The sequence below is a fragment of the Ambystoma mexicanum genome, chromosome 6p (genome assembly GCF_040938575.1).
Source record: "Ambystoma mexicanum isolate Mex_15411 chromosome 6p, UKY_AmexF1_1, whole genome shotgun sequence".
Taxonomy (NCBI): Eukaryota; Metazoa; Chordata; class Amphibia; order Caudata; family Ambystomatidae; genus Ambystoma; species Ambystoma mexicanum.
The window spans coordinates 318,500,722-318,517,397 of NC_090935.1; the positions used below are offsets into that span (position 1 = coordinate 318,500,722).

Sequence of the window (16,676 nt, forward strand, 5' to 3'; positions counted from 1 at the left end):
GCCCCTAAACTCTGCAACCTCCTCCCTGTCAACATCAGACTTGCCCCCTCGCTTCTACAGTTCAGGAAGGTACCCAAGACCTTCCACATCAAGGAATGGCTCCTCCCTAACACCTAGGTCCACACACCCTTTACTCCTCACCCTACCTGAGACTGTGAGATTTGATCCTCTCGGTTTCCTCCCCTGGTTGCTTTTAGAACCCTGGCTAAAAAATTGACCACCTTCCCCTGTCTTCTCCCCACACATTTGTTTCTTTGCTCCCCTCACCATGTTCTTCCCCAATGATTGTAAAGTGCTCCATTGTTTCTTGAAGCTAAGCCTGTGCTCAATAAATACCCTAATAAGAATAATGGCTAAAATGTACTTTATTGAGGTTCCCAGTAGGGAAGCTCCAGTCCTGAAGGCTACCCTCATGGCAGAAGAAAAAGGGTTTCTGTAAAAATAAGCCTCATTTTGGTACTAACTGCTCTTTTTGAAGTCATTCTTGATGTTTTTGTGAGCATGCATTTTACTTCGCAAAACCTGGTGCTCTACAAATATTGGATAACACTTGATATTGATAGTCAATGTGACATGTCCGGGAATCTATAACAAGTTGACTTTAAAGAGGTTGCCAAACAGTCAAATATTAATCCATGACCTGGGTGGTTTGGCAAAATCCAACAGTGTTTTAGTTTCAACCCAAACACAAGCCCATCTAAATTTCCATTCAAGGACAATGGCAATTGGAGCACCTGGGATCATTTTCTTCCAAGAGTAAGAAAGTGTTTTCCAACCTGCAGACGATGTTGCAATCACCAGAGCTAAATCTACAATTGTGGTGCCCCATACCTAGCTTCATATAGTGTTAAGTGTCAGTAGCCGCATGTTAGGGAAGAGTAAGTAACAGGCTGTTGAGCAATCCCTTTCTTTAACTCGACCATGTTATGTTTGACAACCTTTTGCCTAGATCCTCACATTGGTGCCACAGAATATTAGGCAGTTGAGCTTGAGATGGCATTTGAGGTTGACGTAGCCACTAAATACGTGCTCTGGTTTGTTTTGAGTTAAAGGAGCCTTGGATTGGTTCAAGGAGCCAGTCCACAATTCACACCTAAACTAAATGTGTTTTAAGTGCTACCTAAACATTTACAGTCCATAACAGACCGAGAAGTTTGAACTGTCTGCTGACACAGAGCTGAAACCGGGGATAGACTACGTGATTTAAAGGACATGAGTAGTAGGACTAGATGACTATCACTAGGAGACCAGGATACCAGTTTTTGGATTTCTTTTGACTCAAGGACTCTAAGTGATATTTATTTATTTCAATTATATACCGCGCATACAACCCATAAGCTTTGAGGCGTTGTTACAGGTACATTATGCAGATCTACACAAACAGGATGAGCATACCCCTCCTTAGCACTTAAGAGGTTAATAAAAGGCTGGAAAAGTGATGTCCTGGTGACATGGAGTCATCTGGCCATCCAGATTATGTGAAATGAGAGCTTCATAATTTTAGAGCAGCAACCTGCTAATCACATCCAAATCTGGAAAACAGAGACATGTTGGACAAGCAACAAGCACAACCTCTGTTGAGCCAAGCTGGTCAAGGCACTCAACAGCATGGGCTGCTGGGCAATCAAACTGCAGAATTTATTTGAGATGGTCCAATAGGAAGCAATAGGCTCCAAAATGCCTTTAAAATTACCCACTGAAACTAGGATATCGTAAGCTTCACCTGGATAGGCACTAACTTCCCCCACTGAAAAATGAAGTTTGTGTGACATACAATTTAATTGGAACTTTCAATGAATGGCATTTGTCAATGTTAATTAATCAGTGGCAACATAAAACATGAATAGATAATAAAAATAGCAAACCTATGTGCAGAACCTCCTTCCTCCACGTGGGCAACGATGATGCCATGGGGCGATCGCTTGGATCCTCGCCCTCCCGTTATCTGGACTCCGAGGCCATCCTCCCCCTTCACCATGTGCATCTTCCATATGCAGCATCCTTCTCGCTGCTGAAGAGAAAGAAAGGCCACATCACTTTCCTATCACTTCACCAAAGAGCAAACCATACTGGGCCAAGCTATGCTCATCGTCACAGAAACACCTTACCAACAGCTGCGCCCATTACCATCAAGGCATACGATACTCTGCTCTTTCAGGATGTCCCTGTGATATGCCAAGTCAATCATATTAATATGGAATCAAGAGGACTTGGGCACAGTGCCAACGAAAATGGATCCAGTGTTTTATCTGATACAGCAGTTATTCTATAGAATATATAACAAGGTAGCCATCTTACATTGCATCCTGCAGTACCCGCATAAACACCAGTGCATACTTTTCTTAATATAGGCTATTTGTGAGATCATGATTGGCCTGCACTAAGAACATGACCTCACTATTGTAACTGTAGTGAGTTATTACAGCTGGGTTGTGACGTCACACTGCCTACAGCATGAGTCAGCACACAGCAGAACTCCAGCTGTCACAGCAGCACTTTATTCAACTCATGGCTAGATTGTCTGATTCCTGTCTTGTAATATATATTTCTGAGGCATCCTAAACATCAGATAATAAGGAACTGTTTATACGGTATATTTAATGTGTGACATGTAACAGTTTAACACGGGAGACCAAGAATCTATCTGCATTTTATTTATTTCAAACCACAAAACCGTTTTTAGATGCACTTTATGAAACTCCTTAAACTATTTTTCTGCAACACATCACAAGCTACCTATTATTTGTAATCCAAACCGATTCTATATGGATTATGCGTATCAAAAACGAGAACACGTATTACATTTGATTAAGCAAGAGGCCAGGTATTTAAAGGGAGGACAGAGTGTGCCGATTAACAATAAAATACCCACTACCACATGTAAAGAGGCTATTGCAAGTCAACTTGGTGTTCCGTGACCTAAAGGAACGGGCCGTTTGGTCCTGGAACACCTCAGCGATTTGCAATATCCTTATGACATACAATAAGGTATACTTCATCCCATATATAGCAGTTCAGTAACTATGTCGGTGGTAGTGTCTTCTAGTACCCACTCAATGGCAATCCGTAAGAAACCGCCTTCCTCACCGGACCATCTCCCACTCACTACCATAGACCAACCTCTCTGCACCCTTACTCCATCCCACTGCATATCCTAAATCCATCCCCAGTCCACATCCAAGGCGAGTCCCTACTTTTCACCCATGGCTTACCCGAGTCCCATTCCTGCTCCTCACCCACTGCCTATTCCTGTTCTTCATCCATGGCCCATCCCTTGTCTTCACTCATGGCCCCTTCCTGTTCTTCATCCATGGCCCATCCCTTGTCTTCACTCATGGCCCCTTCCTGTTCTTTATCCAAGGCCCATTCCTGTTCTTCACCCAAGGACCGGCTTTGCTCCTCACCCAAGGACCACTCCTGATATTTCCTGCAGAGCTCTTCCTGTGCCACGCCTAAGCAACATTTCCAGCTCTATTTTGCTTCTTGTTGTTTGTCATCCTCCTGGCCCAGCTGCTGAATTTCTTTATCATCTGGATCTTCTCTTATCCTCTCGTCTTCACCTTTCCTCCTCCATGGTGACTTTAACCTCCCTTCTTCTAATTCTTCTCACTCCCTGTTGACTTCACTTACTGACATCTGTATCCATCTACCCCTTCCCATCAGTCGGGCACTTGCCTTGATGTAATCTCCTCGCTCCCTCCTTCTGAATCTGTGTATTTGTGTCCTATCTATGCTTCTGATCACTTTTTACTTAGTCGCTTTCTATTCCCACCCCACCCACTTGTTCTCCCTCCTTGCCTACCTTTACCCATCGCAATCGTGGTTCTTTGGACTCTGCATCTTTTCTTTCCTCTTTTCACTCCTCTCTTCCACCTGTTCCTTTTTTCTCTTCTTCTTCCCTTGATGTGGCTAATGGCACCCTGCATTCTACCTTGTTGTCTGTACTTGACTCTGTTTCCCCCCTTTGCTCCTTCCTTCCTACTCGTAAAAACTCCCCATCCTTGGCTTACTCCTGAATTCATCTCCCTCTGTTGCTGCCTGCGTAAGGCTGAGCGGCACAGGAACAATTCTTGGTCACCCTCTGATCTTATTGCACTTTCATCTTTACACTCCTCCATTGATTTTGCTTTTCTTACTGCAAAGAAATCATACTTTTCTGAACTTACTGTTTGTTTCTCACGATCCTCGTCATCTTTTTCAACTTCTTCCCAACATGTTGGCTCCTAAACCTCCTGATCCGTCCCTCCTCTCATCCCTTTCCTCCTCAGATTTTCCCAACTACTTCACAACTAAAGCTGCTAATCTTCATTCCTTCTTTTCTTCTTCGGCTACCTCTCCCCCTTTATTTCCTTCTAGTCCGCCCTCACACTCTTCATCTTCTTTTTCTCTTCTTATGATTCGGACACTTCTGCTCTTCTTACCCATGGTCAGTGTAAGGCCTCCCCCTCTGATCCTCTTCTCTCCTCTCTCCTCAGGTTTATCCACACCTTCTTCCCTATCTTACTTCACTCATTAACTCTTCCTTTTCAGATTTCTGGTTTCCTGCTATTTTCAAGCAAGCTCTCCTTCTCCCTATTCTAAAAAATCCTCTCTCAATCCTTCTATTCCTTCTAACTTTCATCCTATTTTGGTTCTTCCATTTCCCTCTACAATCCTTGAGCGGGCTGCATATGCTCAGGTTTACTCTCTTCTACCACCTTTACAATCTGGTTTCCAACCCTCTCACTCCACAGAGACTTCTCTTTTGCACGTCTTTAGTCCTCTATTGTCTGCTCAACACTCTAAGCTTACCTCTATTCTCATTCTCCTTGATCTTTCTGCAGCATTTGACACTGTTAATCACACACTTCTTATTTCTTCTCTCTCCACCTTGGGCCTCTCTGGGTCTGTTCTCAAATGGTTTCACTCCTACCTTTCTAAGCTGTCTTATTCTGTAACTTGGACTGGACATACCTCTCCTCCACTTCCTCTTCTTATGGTATCCTCCACATCTGTATACTTGTTCATCTCCTCTTTTCTTGTTACACTGGCCCTCTGCTCTTATTTCTCTGTTTAATCTTTCATTTTATTTGTACACGGATAATACTCAGATCTTTTTTTCTTTCTGCTCTTTTGCACTCCACTCTATCAAACTGCCTTTGTGCTGTCCAAAAATGGATGTCTTCTCACTTTCTCCACCTCAGGCCCTCCAAGACTGAGTTTCTGTTCTTTGCAGCCTCAACTATTTCTCCTATTCCTTTTTCTCTGTCTCTCTCTATTCCTCCATCTTCTCTGCCCTTTTCTTCTTCTGCGCACAATTTGGGTATTTTCTTTGATTCCTTGCGTACTTGCTCACTGTATACATCTTCTATTGCTCGTTCCTGTCATTGCAATCTTTTTCATATTCATCGTGCTCGCCCTTACCTCTTATTCCACTCTACTAATCTTTTTTTCAGGTTGTTTTTTTCTCATATCGACACTGTTCGTATCTTCTTCTTGGTCTTCCTGCTTCACATCTTCTTCCTCTCCATTCAGTCTATAATTCTTTGGTTATCCTCTCATTCTTCTATTACATCTTCTCTACTAGCTATTCCACTGCATCCCTTTGAATCATGTCTTCTTTACTACTTTCTTTTAATCCTTTTTATAAGTATTCATGGTCTGGCTCATCCACACCTCTCCTCGCTGGTGATGTTCTACCCCTCTTCTCGGATTCTCTGATCTCAAAATCAATTCCTTCTCACTGTTCCCAAATGCCCATGTGCTTCTTCTCGTTTTCTTTCTTTGTTCTTCTAGACCCCAAACACTGGAAGTCTCTTCCCCTTTCTGTCTGCTCTTCGTCTCTTTGTATTTTTCAATCTAATCCCAAAGCTCATCTTCTGTCCCTTTTTTCGACTTAATATGTTGTTTTTACCCCCCTGTTTTCATTGGTCTGCATTACACGTGATTGTACTATTCTTTTTTTATATATTGTAATGGCGCTTTTGGAGAAAAGGGCTTTATAAATTCAATACATTTAAATGAAAATGAGATTCTCCCATGCTTCAGACTATGGTTGGCTCTTGAGGCTATCTCCGTTCATCTGGCATTTCCATTGACATTTCTTCTACTGCATTACCATTGGGGATAATCACAACAGAAAATGTGCCATTTGTTGACTGTCCTTTGTTTTGGTATGATGCAGAGGCTTCCATGTGTTAATATCCCGCAAAAATATCGCCATACAAAAATGGCATCGTATTTTTGTGGTGTTGTAAACCCGTAGAACCTGCAGGGGACACCCTTGCAACCTTCATATTATTTTAAAGGGAGCGGGGGACACCCCTGCAACCTCCGCTCTCATTTACCCCAAAAACTATCCCCACTAATAATATCGCCTATGGCCGTTCCCGACGACCGTATATATGGCGATATTATTGGTGGGGATAATATTACCCGATACCATGCAGAGTAGCATGGCGTTAGAAAGTATATTCCCAGAGTGCTATGCCTCTAATAAAGCAATTGAATGGCCCGCATCTGTATGCTTTATGATGGAATGTGTGAGGAGTCAGAAATGAGAGATGGACACAAAGTTGCATTATTTTCATTACTAGACATCTTTATTAAAGCACAAGGGTTGGATGAAGGTCTCTCTGTCCCTATCCTAAAGAGAGTTTCCCTTCCTAGGAAACTTAAAGATCAGTCTGTATCAAGTCGGCAATTTATAAACTGTCATTGTGTCCAAAATATACTAATCTGACCCTCATAATAGAAACAAGCAACCATGGCTGCAAGGAAAATGTCTCTAAATGTATGTTTGGCAAAAAGTGTTCACAACTGAAGCAATTGAATTAATTCAACAAAAACAATATCTTCCAAGAAGGAACATTGGATCCAGAGGGTGGTTCCCTTCCCCTGGATATTCAGGTAGGATGGTCTAAGTGTCTTTTTCAAGTAACAATTTCTTAAGGACGACAAAAGGGTTTCCTTCAAAGAACAGTTTCCTTGGTATTTTTTATACTCAGTTCAGAAATAATCTTATGTTAACAATATGTTCCAGCTTTGGACTGCGTTCTCAAAGGGCATTAATCAAACTAAAAACTCCTGTATTAGATTACCCTGTTACACCTTTCATGGATCTCCTGGTATACTTCCCGGCCAGGAATCAGTTTATGGGATCTTCAGATCCCTGGTGTACTCTCCTGTCAGGTATCTTTCCCACATTCTTGTTACAACTTTCATATACTTTGGGTGGAGGGTCTGGTATATCCGCTGCCAGGAATTTAAATGCCCTTCAATGTTCTTTGTCTGATATGCTCCTTTCACCAGGACTTATTAAATGTTTCACTGTCCTTTACTATGGCACAGTTGCATCATTTCAATATTCTTCTACTTTATTTGCTTGAGGTATTACTTGTTCCAACTTTGCCCACATTGACATGCCATACATGGAGTCCGTTACCCTGACTGATGACACCATGTGCCAACTCACAGGTATCCTGCATCCTTCCCGACCCATGACACGCTGCTGTGATGGCGCTTCCTCCCTCTCAGTGCAGAGCTTCTGTCAGCATTCCCAGCAGCTCTGCACCTCTCCGCTGACCTCTCTCCGTGACCGGGACCAAAGACTGCTGCTTCTCGGCACGACCGTATCCCCGGTAGATCTGCTGCTGATGCCGGGGTTCCAGCAGTCTTCTCACGCTGTCGGCATCGTCTCATTTGGCCTCACACCATGCCAGTAAACTGCTCTCCCAGTGGTGAACTTTTACCTGGGAATGCTTGCATTTTCGACCTCTGCCAGCAAAGTCCTGTCCTGTACGGTTTCCTCTCTGGCTCGGCCCTTCGCTCTGGCTCAGCTTCTTATCTGGAGTGCGCATACCATCTTTAAATGTCCTGTGCACTTGAGTTCCATAAAAAAACTGGTCTGCATATTCCACTGGTGTTTCTTTGAATCTGTATTAACTCCGTCTTCCTCTTCCTTGTCTCAGTACTTGATACTTTAGGGGAGCTGAAATCCATAGAATTTCTAGGATTTCGAAAAGACTGCTGTTCAAAACTTTGATTTAGTAAAACATTAGAAACAGGAAATGTTAAGTGTGTGTTGTGTTTATGAGGTATGAAAGGTCTTTTGACTGGAATGGCAGTATCCCATCAGAGGTTTAGGTGTCGTAGGGTTTCTTCATAAGGAGGAGGGAAATACTGCGTCCCTCCTAACTGAGTCATCAACTCCTCCTGGCTGTCCCCTCCCACATGACCCTCCCTCATAGTGCCACTCCCAGGTCAGGATCAGGTAGCAGCAGTGATGACTCTTCAGGATTCATCACATATGGCACAGAAGTCCAGGGTTTTTTTTTTAATCCTTCTGTAGAGTTGGGAGTACCTTATTCTGTATATTTGCATTTTTTGTGCACACCTGTGATAGGATAAAGGTGGGGAAGTAGATTTGAAAGCAGAATACACAACACAATGGAATAGACAGTCAAATATTTCAAAAGAATTAGGCTGGGAGCAGTCGGAAGACGTTGGTTACAGATGAGTCTAGTAGCGTGATGAAATACAAATTGTGCCCTATCACTATGGTGTAGATTAACCCCTCAACGCTCACACCAGAAATAACACAACCCACTAGAGAAAAAGTCCAGCACACCTCTTGCAAGGAGAACAAATACAAGTATGTGCTAGCAAAGAACTCTGCAGCCACGAAGCACTCCGACAAAAACAGCATAGCCAATGGGTTATAAAGGTACACAGGTGACGTACAATACATAGGTTACAAATCCAGGTGGCTGGTTGGCGTGACCCTATACACATGTAGCCTGCTCCATATGGGATGCCAGGCGATTTGTCCCAGCACCTTCTGTCCATCACCATCCATGTGGGAATCTTCTTCTTCTGTCATCGGGTATAAAGACCATATTTGGCAATTTATTTACACAGTTCATTATTTCATAGCTCTACTTTACACCTGGTACCAAGGACATTAGCGAGGCGGATACCTTCAAGGTTGTAATTTCCTGCATACGTTTTCTGATCATTCTCTTCCAAATAATGGGGTATCACGTGAGAACCTATTAGAAAAATCCTTGAAAACTATTGTCCTTAATCAGAGATTGGTACTTACAATCAGTGGAGAATTCGAATTGATTCTGTGGAATTGGAGGCAGGCCAAAATGGGGAAGGCAGTGTGGGAGACCCCAGGTAGAGCCACCATTTTAGCCCAGAGATTAACATACCCGGTCAGGGTATGTTATACCCGGTGAGGGTATGTTGTGTGTGCAGACAGACTGGGTCCCCCTCTGGCAATAACAGGAAGAACACTGGACACAGATGATTGTCTGCACTGGGATGTAAGTAGAACGCGCAGCATCAATCGCAGGCATACAGGCTAGACACACCCACTTTCATGGAACCTGGGCGCCTGAGGAGTACCCTTGGGTGCAGGCGGGAGAAGAGACAAGAAGGGAAGAAAGGAAGGGTTGGAGAGGGAAATGTTCCTTTGGGGAGGCTGCAGGGAAGGAGGAGAGAGGGAGAGAGACTGGAGAAAAGGGAGAGAGAAGACGAATGGGAAGCTGGGGAGCAGTCAGAGAGCATGGGGTGCGAGGAGGAGAATAGAGATAGTTGGTAATGGGAGAGTAGGGGGCTGGTTGAGAGGGTGAGGGCTGAGAAAATGGGGAAGAAAATAGAGTGACAGAGAGAGAACAGGAGAGAAGAAGAGAGTGAAAGAGGCAGAAAGATAAAGAGCAGGAATGAGAAAGAAGGAGAAAGAAGGAGAAAGAGGGCAAAGGGAGCAAAGAAGAGAGGAGGATGGAGAAGGAGCAAGAAAGAGAGAAAAAGGGAAAGGGGAAGAGAGGGAGAGAGAAGTGGGGCAGAGGGGTTAGAAGGCCTACCGGTAGAAAAATAGAGCAAGTTGGGGGAGAAGGAGGAAAAAAGGGGAAAAGGAAAGATAGGGAAAAGAGGTACCTGCTTAAAGGGCTTCCTCAACTTCTCTGCCCCAAACCCACATGGTCAGCACAACACCACCAACTCTCCACATGTTTATATGGCTGTCACTCCTCCCTTTCCAGAGCAACTCCCATGATGGACACAAAAGGTGGAACTGATTTCCGCTGTTCAAAGGGCTCAGGGAAGGCTTGGTGACAGGAAAAGGGGAGGGAAATTATAGGTAGTAAGACAAGTGCTCCTCCAGAGCCCACCAACCCCCATGATGAACATAACAGGGAGAACTAGTTTCTAGGCTGTTACTAGAGTTTGGTGACACAAAGGGAGATGGAAATTACAGGGTGTGGGACAAGTGGGTAAACACAGGCAGGGACAAGAGATGAAAAGGGCAGGCCAGTTACCTGGCAGGGGAGGAGGTTTTCAGGAAGAGCTTTAAAGAGCCAGTCCTAGGCTGCAGATGATTACTCTGACTGAAAATGCTAGCAGCGGTTTACCTGGGCTAGGAACAGGTTTAACAACAGGGGGAACTAATTTCTGGATGGAATGGAGTGCCTCTGTCAGGGCCGGAGCCCACACTAAAGATACAATTTCTGCTATCCATACAGTGCAAGAACACATGGCAAACTGTGGCCAATGTCAGATTGCTAGAAAACAAGTAACTAGAGGGTTCATTATGTAAAAACACAAAATGCAGTGAGCAGGCATAGTTGAAATCAAATACAGTGAAGCATCAATGCAATAACCAAACACAGGACAAAGTACAAACACAAGAGAATGTGTAGGCATGTGGCAGAAATAAACCACAATCAGAGTAAGTGCAGTCAGGGTTTGCCATAAATGGCACAGGAACTGTAGTCAAGAGTGAGTGGTAGATTCATAGGCAGAGAGAAGAAATATATAGTCACATACAGTACAAGATGGATAATGCATTTGGGAAAAATAAAAGTCATGAAATGCATTGGTAAAATAAAAACCCACAGTAAACACAAGCAACATATGTGTGAAACACTGGAAGGGCTGTTGGGGGTCTACACGTGGTGCCTGCCCTTTCCACAGCCCCCCTCTTGTCCTGAAAAGGGGCCCATCACCTGATCTGGGGAGCAGCATCACACCTCATCCCGGGCCAGTCTGCAAAGTTCTTGGTTAAGGGAGTCATGATTCTAGGATCCGAGGGGGATATGAGCCATTGTCAAGTAGGGCCTAGGGGTATGGCAACACTTTGACATAGGGCACCAGAGTAGTTTGAAGTTGACAAAGCAAGCAACCCTCCAACAGCATACAGGACACATGAAAGCAGTTTTCCCCAGTCTTGTTCGATCCAGAAAGTCCTCGATGTATCCTTAGGGGTGGCCGCAAGGGAGGTGATGTGAGCGGTGTGGTCAAAGATTTCATCAGATGAGTCTGGAAAACATAGACAACACTCTGATCCAATAAGTTCACACCCTCCGCCATGGGAAGCCAATATTGTGTCAAGGGCCATACAGTTTTTGAGTGCCAGTTTTCTCAACTACCTCTGCTCAGCAGCTAATGTTTCCAGCGAGACAACAGTCTCATTCGCCATCACCTCCAAAATTGCTAATACACAGTTCAACCTACTTTCATAGCACCTATCTGGAGTATTAATGTGGTGCCTAATAGCTGTGCGTCCATCAGAAGAATGTAGGTGTAAAGTATGTTGCAGGCTTGTTGTAGATCACAGGCATTTTGGATCTTGCCAGGAGGCCTTTCTTTGGTGACCCTGATGGCAGGCAGCACATGGCCCAGCGTGCAGCTGTGCTCCAGAATCTGTGCGACTGCTTGTAGGCTTTGCAGGCGCAGATCTTGAAGAGGTCTTCAGTTGCCAACCAGGTGTCTGCTGGCTGGAACCAAGGCAACGGTAGCTGTCCTACTCAACAGTCAATGTAAGGCAGGAGGCAGGGCTTTATTGTTGAACGGTTAGTTGGGGCATCTTCACAAGGAGAGGGCATTCAATTTGCTGTGTCTTCAGGGCAGTCCATGTTAGATCTTGCCAGTTTCTTAATGGCCAAGGAGTGATTGTGCAGCCGGAGCACCATGGACTGGCATCTGGTGGTGGTGCCCACATCTTCTGCCCCTTCTGACCTTCCCACTTGTTGGAAAGTGGCTTTGTACCACACAGTTAGAGGTGCTTTTTCTAGGTGTGCACTGGGCTTCCTCAGTGGGCAGAGGAATAGGTTGGAGACACTGGCAGCTACGGCCTGGAGCAGGAACTCGGCACCCTGATGGGAGGCATTTGGCCACAGACCCAGCAGTTGGTCTGATTGAGTTTGTGGGCCACCAAATGTCAGATCTGGAGGAAAGGGTTCTCTGGGTAGTCTGTTAACAAAGGAGGGAAGAGCAGAGGGAGCAGAGCAAGTGTTACCATTATCTTTCTGATGTCAGACATTATGGATTGGTTTTGGGAATCCACGTGGAGCAAGAACACCCAGTTGGAGCAGAGCAAGTGCACATGAGTCCTTCAAGTCCTTCGGGGGAGAGATGAAAATTTCACTCAGCCAGGGGAAAGCAGAGATCTCACAAGAAAGCAAGCTGAAAAGAAATCAAAGCAGGTACAAAAAGACAAGACAATAATAAAAGATGAATGGCAGTGCTGGTATGCTAGAACAGAAAATGAAAAATAAATACACTTAAAGGAAAGTGAGCTTGGTACAATGTAACCAAACATCACAAATGCCAAAAATTCAGAGATATTCAAATTCAACAATATCAACTTTCAAAGAGATAACACATTTTTTGTATGATTTTAAAAAAATAAAATTAAAACATCAAAATGCAGAATCAAAAATCACTATGCATATTTCAAAACTAAAACACAACCCAAACTTCATGATCAAAAGTTTCAAAATATACAAATTTAGAAAAATCAAAAATTCAAAACATAATTTGTACAATTTAAAATTATTCAAAATATCAAAAATACTAAATGTTCAGTCAAAATCCAAAAAAACTATTCAAAAGACCAGAGTCTGAAAATATCAAAGTGCCAAAAACATCAAGGTTCATAAATATAAACGTTAAAAATATTGCAGTTCTGACAGGTCACTTTCCCACATTGAGAGAAGAAAAACTGCCCCCATGTTGTCAGGGTTTCAGAGCGGGGTGGGTGCAAGATTTTTTGAAAAGAAAATGGAGTCCATGTTTGGGGCTGCATTGTCCTAGTTCCCCCCCCCCCCTGCACTAAATGTAATTTTATTTTACTGGCCTGGCACAGGCTGTATATCACTGACCTGGCAGTAGATCTATCTCATGACAGAAGTAGGTGTTTGAAATATGCCAGAACTGAATCATAAGTCAGTGCCAAAGGCAACCTGTTCACAGGGGGAGGAGCTGCAGCTGGCAGGGGCTTTGATCTTGCCATTAGGATTTCAATTGGAGAAAGTCCAGCAAAGTGGCTTGGCATACCTCTCATGTACAGGAGGGCAAGGTGCAACTTAGTCCTGCCTGAACGCACACTTTTTCCAGCTTGTAGCTCCCCATTCTTCCTTTCTGTTTTCCCACGAGGCGTCCCGTTCAACAACTGAAAATACACTTTTTGTCACACCCGAGGTTACTGCTTTTGTAGCCCAGGGTGCTAATGGCGTTAAGCCCCCGTTCCAATTGCTCGAATGGAGGGTAATGGCCCAGAGAACCTCGTCAATGGCCCTCGCTTCGCTCAGGCTGTTAACTTGGTCTGCCGGGCTGTTACCGGCCCTTGAAACGGGGGCTTAATGCCACATTCTGCACTGGGGGTCTAGGCTAACCGGGGAAATGAAAGGGGCCAGGCGGTTATGGGACAGGTAGCTGTGATTGGCCCTGAGCAGACAGGGCTGTGGCCTAGTTCTGCTTATGCCGAATACGGGGACAGTTGTACTATCAGTGGCCCCATTCCTTACAACAGGCATGCTGGTCCTGATGAACGAGGGGACTTAACTGGGATGGGTACCGGCTGGAGTTGGATACTGGCCTGGGACAGGCTGAGGCCAGTACTGAGGGTTTCGATAGCCCCAGTACTGGGTGTTCAGAGGGGGCATCTGGGAGCAATGCAATATTCCTCCTTTTCCTCTCCCTCACCTGCTAAATTCATGCCGGCCTCTAGAAGCCCCATACTGGCCCCTATAGAGTGCGTGCCCCATCTGGAGGACAGGCATTTGCACTGGGATGAGTTTCATTACTTCTATAATGAGTCACTTTTGGCTTCCCGGTATTTCCGTACACCCAGTTACCTTTAGTATTGTAGGCAAACTTCTCTGGTGCCTATAGGTACTTGGGATCCTGTCCTTTCTTTAGTTTGCTTCTCAGTTTGCTTCCCGCGATGTCCGCTTCTTGTGTGTTTCTGTCTCCACCACTGCAGGTAATCGGTTTGTTCGGTGTTTCCGGTGCATCCTCAGGTGGTGTTGGCGACTGTGAGAGGGCAGCCTGCCCACCACGATTGCTTTGTGGTAACACTACCACCAAGCTCTCCAGTCCAGCCGTCTTGTCTCATTGTTTCTCTGACACACTGGGCTTCCAGAACATCCTGCTTCAGCTCGAAGCAATTCTGATCATCACATGCTTCACTGTCTGCATCACTGCTGCCTCTTTCCGGTTTTCTCCATACTGGGGGCTTCCTTGGTCTGTCTCTGCCTTCCTCTCTTTCTTTGCCTTCCCTTGGCATCTCCTTACACTTTTACATACATGGCACAGTCGATTGGAAATTGTGATTTAAAGGAACAGCTTCTCTTTCGTTTTCATAACGGTATACGTTTACTTGATCTTCGTCCCAGTCATGGTACTTTTAATTTTGTATTTATTTATCCATTTTTATAACACGCTACACGCCCATGTCTATGGGCCTCAAGGCGCACGTAGAGACAAAACGTATAAACAAAATGAATCGGGTATAGGAGGGGGAAATCAGGCCATATATGGAGAGCTTTTAGTCTGCCAAGTTAAAGAGATGGCTTTTATAGCCTTCTTAAAGTCTGCCAGGTATAGGGACGTTCTTATGTAGAGGGGAGGTCATTCCATTCTTGAGGTTCCTGTATTTCAAAACTCGCTCCACCAAATTTAGCAAGTTTAAAACATTGTTGACTCAGTGTATGGTTCTCATTAGCCGGTAATGTGCGTGTGGTAGGTTTTGTGGTCAAGCGGCTGATGAAATACTGAGGAGCAGATGTGATCCTGCATTTGTAGGTAAGGGACAGTATCTTCTGGGTGATCCTCTCTTTGATGGGCAACCAATGTAAGACTTTTCTGTATGGAGTTGCACGATCACATTTAGAGAGTCTGTGGATTGCTCTAATTGCTCCATTCTGTGTTGTCTGCAGGCAATGCAAGTTAGTTTGTTATGTACCAATCAACAAGCTGTTGAAGTAATCTAGCCGCGAGTTTACCATGGTGGTCACACTTAGGACTCTGATCTTAACTGACAGGTACAGCCTGATCTGATGTAGCAGTTTGTTCACATATCCACAGGTCGAGAATGTGTGGGATACCGGTTTCATTGATAATTCACAATCCAGAAAGAACCCCCAATGTTTTCACAGATTTGGAGACTGGAATCTGATTACCCAAGATCATGAAATTGGCATAGAGAGGGTCTAATATCTTAAGGCGGGGCCCTTTGGTGTTGAGGAGGAGTTCTGTTTTTTTGTTCTTAAGGGCCAATGGGTTTGATGGCATCCATGATTGGATTGCCATGTACATCCTGTCTGTTCAGGGCCTCCGTGTCTTCTGTGTGATACCCTGACAATTCCAGGAGTACCTGGGTGTCATTGGCATAGTTGGCATATTGACACCCAGGTTGTCAAAGAATTCAAGGAAAGGCCTGATATGGATGTTGAGGAGGGTGGGGGACAGGCATGAACCCTGTGGTACTCCACATGTGGTGGTAATGGGGGAGGCCGTGGCATTCTCAATAGCTAGTCTTGATGTTCTTGAACCCAGGAATGACATGATCCATTGAGTAGCCCGCTCAAAGCAGTTGGTGATTACTTCCAATCTCTCTTTTAACAGTTTGTGATCAATGAGATTGAATGCTGCTGAGAGGTCTAATAACATCAAGAGTGCTGGGTGACCTTTCTCTAAAATGCCCACAATGTTAGATTTGAGTTCCAATAATGCAGTCTCAGTCCCATGTTGGGCTCTAAATCCAGAATGATGGATACCTAGGATTTTTCTGCCCTCAATGAATTTATGCAGTTGCAAATAAGCCACTCTGTCGAGTATCTTAAGAAGATACGGGACATTAGTAATTGGTCCACTGTTCTAGGCTGACATCGGATCCAACGTATTCTTCTTAAGCAATGAAGTAATCCATGCCTCCTTCAGGAACAACAGGACTGTGCTGTCTGTGAAGGACATGTTAACTATTTTCGTGATCCATGGGGAGAGTACGTCTATGGAATGTTAAAGTATTTTAGTAGGACAGATATCCCCTAAACATGATTTAGGTTTGAGTTTCTGTATTACAACGTGAATATCGGCTTCAGACAAGTTTTGAATTCGAATTGAGGTGATGTAGTTTTGTTAGTTGACCATGGTCAAGGCATGTCGTGAATGTGCATCCTTGTGGGGAATTACTAGGGAGGCTTGAGGATTGACAATGGTCTGCTGATGGCCAGTAGTTTCCTTAACAAATTCATTTTGTATTCCCTTGCACCAGGCTTAATCTCTGGTGATGGGAGGAGATGGTGATGTTTTACTTTCAAATTCCCGAAGAATTTTAAAGAGCTCACTTGAGCTAGATCTTGCATCGTTAATTCTTAGATTGTAGTTTTTATATCTGGCTTCTATGATGT

The 16,676-nt window shown here is 44.3% G+C and overlaps 1 protein-coding gene across 6 annotated transcripts in view; it reads right to left on the minus strand.

Moving 5' to 3' along the window:
• Positions 1-16,676, minus strand: part of PDZD2 (PDZ domain containing 2) — a 1,567,362-nt gene that overhangs the window by 565,194 nt on the left and 985,492 nt on the right. For 5 of the 6 annotated variants that reach the window (XM_069627075.1, XM_069627073.1, XM_069627078.1 and 2 more), the window contains one exon: positions 1,866-2,011. In XM_069627075.1, the coding sequence (XP_069483176.1) occupies positions 1,866-2,011 (146 nt within the window). The remainder of the gene's footprint in view (positions 1-1,865; positions 2,012-16,676) is intronic. The other variant, XM_069627074.1, reaches the window with a different exon arrangement.